The 7572-nt window shown below is 40.9% G+C and overlaps 1 protein-coding gene across 1 annotated transcript; it reads left to right on the top strand.

The window, feature by feature from the left end:
* The first annotated feature begins 462 nt into the window (after nucleotides 1-462).
* gnat2 (guanine nucleotide binding protein (G protein), alpha transducing activity polypeptide 2) lies at nucleotides 463-7392 on the top strand. The gene is made up of 9 exons (XM_017417699.2): nucleotides 463-772; nucleotides 3161-3203; nucleotides 3538-3679; nucleotides 3774-3931; nucleotides 4041-4169; nucleotides 4240-4369; nucleotides 4463-4616; nucleotides 5965-6176; nucleotides 6584-7392. Exons 1-8 carry the CDS (start codon nucleotides 667-669, stop codon nucleotides 6153-6155), a joined length of 1053 nt encoding a protein of 350 aa, XP_017273188.1. The 5' UTR covers nucleotides 463-666; the 3' UTR covers nucleotides 6156-6176; nucleotides 6584-7392.
* Nucleotides 7393-7572: the final 180 nt, after the last annotated feature.

Below are 7572 nucleotides of genomic sequence, written 5' to 3'. Positions count from 1 at the left end.
CATGTGACGGACGCCGAAGTCAAGAGCGGCGAGTGGGAAACCGGGCTTGGATCAGAGGAGCAGCACTCACAGGGCACAAACTGGTCAAAAAGCACCTCAAGTCTGATCTATACACACCTGCAGAGATAGTTCTTGTCTCCATATCGTCAATACTGCAAAGAAATATGCACGTTTTTTCCTGATTATGAATAAAAAAATAAGTAATTAGAGTGTATTTTGGTTATATGCTCCATGCTGTGTGTATATGTACATCCACACCGAGTCAGATCAGTTTGTTGGACAACAACCAGCTACTGATATCAGTGACTTTCACTGCACCAAAGTGTTGGTTTTCTCCTTCCTTTCCACCGGTTACTACTGCCCCCAATAGACTAAATGGATTGAACAGCCAATCAGGAAAGGGCACCTCCTAAGTCGGGCTTTAAGAACGAGGAATTAAGAAGTGAATCTGTGCCGGTGAAAGCTGGTGAATTCATTTGCGCCTCAAGGTCGTTCCATCTAATCAAGAAAGGCCAGGAAGGCTCAGGTCCCTCCTTTGCAATCCCCTTCCGCTCAAAAATCCCCTTTCAGCACAATTAGTGCTGTGCCTAGTTTCTCTGAAGGTGCACACAGAGAGCTGTCAAAATTTCTATCATCGAGGACCTTGAATCTGCGGAGGAAGAAATCATGGGTGCAGGAGCCAGTGCTGAGGACAAAAAGTCCAAGGAACTGGAGAAACAACTCCAGGAGGATGCTGATAAGGAGGCTAAAACAGTCAAACTGCTGCTGCTTGGTAAGTGATCTCATGAGGGGTTTTATTGGATCAAGTCATCTTTTCTTTTGTTTTGTTTTTTTGTCTTCGTCCCAGGCTGCGGGTCATGGAAAAGGCTCAGACTGAGATGCTTTTGCTTCTAACGCTCAACAGCACAAACTAATTTTTAACATTCCTGAGAATCTGACTGAACAAAACTTCTGCTCAGAAACAGGTCAACAAGTGTGACTTCAAGGTTTAAGCATTGAAGGTGCTATATGTAACATTTAGTCACTAAAACGAAGAACATGTAGCACATAAATATCATTATTTAAATGTCTCACTGTGGGTTTACTGTTTAGTCCTCTTGAAGCTAACCCCTCTGAGATGATATTAAACCTCCTGCAGGCCTCTTCACAACCGTGGAAGATGGGAAATAATTTGTTTGCTAAATGGATCCTATTTTCTTTAGTTGATAATACCTTATATTAATTCATTAGAAAGATATCAGCAGTGTTTATGACAACAAATCAGTCTGGATGTGGGAAACTGAATCTGCAGATGTGTGACGATTAAAAAAATGAAGACAAAAAAGAGCAGATTTACATTATGGAACAACTTCCAAAACTAAACTTTGGTATTTAAATATTTTTGCCCAGTATAAAGACTACATTTGTTCAAATGTATTTATTTATTTTTACAGTTTTGATGACTTTAAATTAAAAAAAAGTCCCAGATGATCGGTGGCTGCTGACTTTTTGGTTCTAACGGAAGGACGCAGGTTCTTAAAAGATCATAGTCTAAATGAATCTCAGCCCGGCAGAGATATGTCAATCCGATTAGCTAACAGGTTTACTGCAGATCCACTTGCTGAGGTTCTTGTTGACCCTCAGCTCACACATACTGCGTACCAAGTGTTTCTGTAGAGGTAATATAAAAATCCTGCCGGTGCCCTGAACAAAATCAAAATCCAGACTCTTACAGATGAGACTTTGGAGTTTGTCGATTCAATTATTTTCACTCTGTGGCTGAAACAATCCTTACAGATCAATGAAATGTACAGAGAAGCTGCTTCTCCTGCAGCCTTTTCCACCAGTCGTAAAGACTCCAACAGGAAAAGATGTAAAGTGGCGCCATCTTGTGGTTTAATGACATTATAAAAGAATTACAGATTAAAAAAAACTAAAAATGTCTGTTTTGCAGTTTATTTAACATCTGTTTACATATGCAGTAGTGTTAACTCACTAAAAACAATTGCATATGGTTAAATAAACTTATTACATTACATGAAAACTTGTCAAGGAAAAAGATAAAAAAAAGAATCCAAACCATTTAAAAAATGATTTCCTCTATAAGTTTTAAATATTATTATTAGAAATAAAGATCAACTTCTCTCAAACTTTGTTAACTCTTTTATGCAAAGTTTTGATTTGATTTTTTTCCCTCAGCAGGTCTTTGTGACTTCTGCACACAGTATCAATAAAATTACAATTTAAATGTAAATGAAAGTGTACTGCCAGGGCACACATGAGCCAAGTAACCTTAATGTTGACCTGCTGCTGACGACAGGCAGGGGCAGAGGCCTGGATGAAGTCTTTAAACACTGGTTGAAGCTTTAAGTGGTTTCTGTAAAGGGCAGGATGGTCAGCTTTGACGTGATAAACTCCTTCTGGGCAGCTGTCGGTGCAGCAGAGAGCCCGATCTGCCCCGAGGCTTTTCTCCTCCACGCCATCCACTTCTGTTGCTGAAATCCTGTTGGAGCATGCACGCCGCTCGAAACACAGAACATGTTCCAGGCTGCCGTCCCCGCAGACAGTTTCAGTGTGATTTGCCAACAGGGATCCTGTTGTTTTTATGTCATGAGTTGCATAATGATCAACAAATGACAGAAAATGGAAAACTTATTATTTATGTTTCACATGAACTTTCACAGATTACCTGAAGCTGTGGTTTATGTGATGCATAAATCCACCAAAACTAACATTTCTACACTAATTATGTTCATTTTTGACAGTGTGTGTTATGCTTTATGATTTTGCTTTGTGCATGTTTGCTTTATGAGCCAGTTGTGTTCATATTTTTCATGCACATGTCACAGACTGTTTGAATGTTTGCAAAGACATGGGCACTTAAAAAAGCAAGTAAATAAAAACCTAATCAAAGAAGAACAAAAATGCTGAATGGAACTGCCATTTTTTTGAGTTATAAACACTTAAAGTGTCATTAGAAAGTGAATTAAACCAAATAAAATTGAACTGAGGATGCTCCTTTTGTGCCCATGTAAAAAAATTTAGACATGTCATAATGTCCGAACTGATAAACAGAAATTATGGCACATTCTTTGACTCTTTAAAGCTGCCTGATTGCATGTTGGAGAGACGAGGCACAGACGTGTCATTACTAACGCTTGGGTTTCTTTCTTTTTTCCAGGTGCTGGCGAGTCAGGAAAAAGCACCATTGTAAAACAAATGAAGTGAGTACTGAAATGAGTTGGAGTTTTTTTTTTGTGATCTTACTGCTCAGAGGTACATCCATGGACAGATTTATCACCACTTGTTTTATGTTGTTATTTAAAGTCTGGCAATAAAAACCAAAATGGCATCAGAAACTAGCCACATGAGGCCTGAATCAAGTGAAGGCTGTATTCTCAGACAAAATGAGCAGCAGTTCCTCTAAATACTCAATACTACTGCAGCTGCGCAATTTGTACTTATTTATTTTCTCAGCCAAGATCATTATAGCAAAATTTGACATTTTTTTCCCTGAAATTAAACGCCTTTTTGCTCTATTTTCCCACCTGTGCTCAGAATTCTTCATCAAGGTGGTTACACAAAAGAGGAGCAAATGGAGTTCAGGGCAATCATCTACGGCAACATCCTGCAGTCTGCTCTGGCCATCATCAGAGGGATGGAGATGCTCGGCATTGACTTCGGCTCGCCCAGCGGCCAGGTCTCACCTTCCCCAGTCCTGCCAGGTTCACGCTCAGCGTTGATGATGTGAGATGTGCTGATGGGTCTCTGGTGTTTGTGCTTTGACACCACAGGAGGACGGGCAGAAGCTGCAGAACTTGTCAGACTCCATCGAAGAGGGCACGATGCCCCCTGAGCTGGCCGACGTCATCAAGAAGCTGTGGAAGGACGCCGGTGTGCAGGCCGCCTATGAGAGGGCGGCTGAGTACCAGCTGAACGACTCCGCTGGCTAGTGAGTCCCTGTCTCCTGTCCTGGGACTGACACAGGATTTATACAAAGAGACAGATCCAGGGGAGGGGAAAGGATTTGTACTTGACTGCTGTTCTGTTTGCCCCATCAGCTACCTCAGTGAAATGGACAGAATCTGCCAGCCGGACTACATGCCCACCGAGCAGGACGTGCTACGGTCTCGAGTCAAAACGACCGGCATCATTGAAGAACAGTTCTCCTGCAAAGAGCTGCACTTCAGGTAACCCACACGGAAGCATCCCCGAAGCTCTGCTGAAGCCCTGTTCTGACTTTCTTTCTGGTGTGAACAGGATGTTTGACGTGGGAGGTCAGAGATCAGAGAGGAAGAAGTGGATCCACTGTTTTGAGGGCGTGACCTGCATCATCTTCTGCGGAGCTCTCAGCGCGTACGACATGGTGCTCGTGGAGGACGACGAAGTGGTGAGTCAGGGCAGACACTGTGAGGTCGTGAAGGATCAGAAATGTGTCCTGGCAGTAAGTGACTCTCAGTGTTTTACCTCCGACCTTTTTCAGAACCGCATGCACGAGTCCCTCCATCTATTCAACAGCATCTGCAACCACAGATTCTTTGCTCTGACCTCCATCGTGCTTTTCCTCAACAAGAAGGATCTCTTTGAAGAGAAGATCAAGAAAGTCCATCTGAGTATCTGCTTCCCAGACTATGATGGTAAGACCAGCTCAGCTATCATTCAGATCGTTTGAAGTGAACCATTAATATCTTACCTGTTGTAGATAGCTCTTTGAATGACCTCAGTTTGAACAAATACAGTCTGAATTGATGAGCGGGGCCAAATCTTAAAGTCAGCTTTAATTTTATTTATATAAACATTTAAAACAACTGAGGCTGACCAAAGTGCTTTACAGTCAAACCAGTTAAGAATACAACAATAAAATAAAATAAAAACTAGAATAAAAGGACAATAAAATATGTATATAAAAGCTCAGCAAATGCAGAATAGATCTTTTTAAATCAAATGTTCTGTTTAAATCAAAAGCCATATTAAAAAGCGGGAATTTAAAAATAAGTTAAAGCAAAAAGTACCATTAAACTTCAAACAAAAGTAACTTAAAATATTTTTTACGCTGCTGCACATGGAGGGATGAGCTGGAAACTGAAATAAGCTATAGAGTCAAGTCTTACCGATTTCCAGTTCAAATTTGATAACAATGACTGTGGACAGACTTTAGATCAACCCAGTTGGTCAAAAGAGATGTCAATCAAAAAGGGGCGGGCCTACAAAGCCATTTTGACTCTGAAGTCTTTAAAACTGACACCTTTGGTGTAATCTATTAGACTCTGTATTGAAGTAAAAGAGTTTAAAATAAGTTCAGTCTCAAAACTGTCATGGCAGTTCATGTGAATGCATTTTTATAAACCTTTCCATCATCATTAGTTTCACATAACACAGTTATTCTGTATAACTATGATGATATTTCTGCCTGAAGCTTGACAGGAAATGTTACAGCTACTGCTGCTATTTGTACTTGTCCAGGTAAACAACCGTGTAATGCTAAATTGACGGTGATGTAAAGGCTTGTAAAACAACGTTCTCAAGAACAGCTACATAACCTCAGGGACTGGCGTTGTTTAAAGACAGCAGTAATCTTAACTGCTCAGAATTAAACTCTATTCCTCCAAACTGAGGTTGTTCAAAGTGCTGCCTCGACAAGTAAGATGTTTATTGTTCATAACTTTTCCACAGACCCCCACTCAAAAGAGCTGAACCTTTGCTTTAAAGTTTAAGGGCTGTACCCTCAGCTACAACAATGTTAGTCGAAGTCATGGGATATTGGATCCAGTCTAGTAAAAGTGGATTGCAAAACAGGAATAAATTTAAACCAGATGAACTGAAAATGCTGTGAAAATAAGTATTAGGGCACTAAAACTGTTCAGTTAAAATGAAAGTTAAATAAAAGAAGCATCTCTGAAAACAGGAGAGCATTTAAAATAATGTGAATTTGTAAGAATAGTTGCTCGTTTCTAACAAAACTTTGCCCCACCGACATCTTTTCAGGCCCCAACACGTACGACGACGCCAGCAACTACATCAAGACGCAATTCTTGGATCTGAACATGAAGAAGGGTCAGAAAGAAATCTACTCCCACTTGACCTGTGCCACAGACACGAAGAACGTTGAGATCGTGTTCAACGCCGTGACAGACATCATCATCAAAGAAAACCTTAAAGACTGTGGTCTTTTCTAAGCAGCTCCAGAGTTCAGAGAGGTACGAGGCCGACTGCATCCCGTCTCTCCTAGAAGCAGCGTCGGTGTTGAGCAATAGGACCCACACAAGGCAGACCCCTGCAAATTTAATTTAACTCTCCTACAGCAACTCATTTCTGGTCATCCTGTGTTGCCAAGCAACAACATCTGGCCATAACATGAGCAAGCAACACAGTTTAGATCCTCTGGGACTGCCGAGGATGACAAAGATGATAATAAGAATGAAGCAACCTCTGTAGTTGTGAAAACGATCAGTGCCTCCCAAACATGCAGAATTAATCCACTTTCTGTTTGGGAAATCTTGCAACCAAATGGAAAGTGCACACAAATCACCTTTTACAGTAAAAGATGTCACAAGACACTGACTTTTCAGCATGTTTCACCTGTTTCTCCTTCTCCCCTTTGCAGAGCATCCTTTTCCCACCTTAACCCCTCCACACATTGGCATACAGAAAAGAAGTGGTGGAGCACAGAGGATCCTCAGACTGTTGTGTTTATGCCGTCGTCTCCATGCCAAGTTGCGGCCCCCGAAACCTCCAACAGCATCTCCCCCCCACCTCCCCTCCCACGGTTGGTTCCTGCGACGCACCGCATGTCCGGCTGGGCTGAAACAAACTATGAAGTCACCCCAACGACACTGTGAACTTCCAGTTTTCTACAGGACGAACTGTTCGACCACACACCTAAAGGTTTGACAGTACAAAGACCAAACAGCTGCTTCTTTGACACTCAGTGGATCCTTTTTAGATCCCAATTTGTAAATTAAATTTACTATTAAATCCAATCCAGAAAAAGAAACAAAGAAACAAAATCTGACTAGTGACATTGCAACCTTTTGTTTGTTTGTTTTTGAGTCCTGTAGTTCCTGTGGTTTTGGTATTCAAACTGAAAAGTTGCTGAGCAAATGTCTCAGATATTCCCAGTACTTGCAGCATAATCCAAATTACAAACCCAACTGTGCATGTATCTAATCGAATTAGCGTTAAAGTATTGAATTCACTTAATATTTTAATGTGATAAATAACTCTCACCTCACTGAACATGGTAGAGGAGCTTTGTAAATATGAGTAGATAAGTTATATTTGAAATAATATATGGAAATGTACGAGAGAGGGAAACACTAGAGGGCTGATGCATTATTATGAAAGAGGAATGGAAACCTGCTGTGTTCTTTCTTATGAATTGTAGAGGCATGAAATAAAGATGCATTAACTTCACACGTGTCCGTGTCTTGGCTGTGGAGCAATATTATATACAAATTCCCTGTTTTAGAGGAAATGGCAGCGCAAAGAGGTTCATTACTGAGAGATAAGATTATTAATCAGCTAATCGAGTTTTTTATTCGTCTTTAGGATTGTGCAGGGTGATATTTGTAGAAACTGAGGGACTAAACTGAG

The sequence above is a fragment of the Kryptolebias marmoratus genome, linkage group LG8 (genome assembly GCF_001649575.2).
Source record: "Kryptolebias marmoratus isolate JLee-2015 linkage group LG8, ASM164957v2, whole genome shotgun sequence".
Lineage (NCBI taxonomy): Eukaryota > Metazoa > Chordata > Actinopteri > Cyprinodontiformes > Rivulidae > Kryptolebias > Kryptolebias marmoratus.
Note: the sequence above shows the minus strand (reverse complement) of the source record. Positions and strands in the feature narration are given on the sequence as shown.

Bases quoted from the DNA above. Each gene is read 5' to 3' on its own strand.
- gnat2 (XM_017417699.2), top strand. From the start codon at position 667: ATGGGTGCAGGAGCCAGTGCTGAGGACAAAAAGTCCAAGGAACTGGAG. The intron at 3,680-3,773 runs GTCTCACCTTCC...TTGACACCACAG, and splicing joins TCGGCTCGCCCAGCGGCCAG to GAGGACGGGCAGAAGCTGCA. The intron at 3,932-4,040 runs GTGAGTCCCTGT...TTGCCCCATCAG, and splicing joins CTGAACGACTCCGCTGGCTA to CTACCTCAGTGAAATGGACA.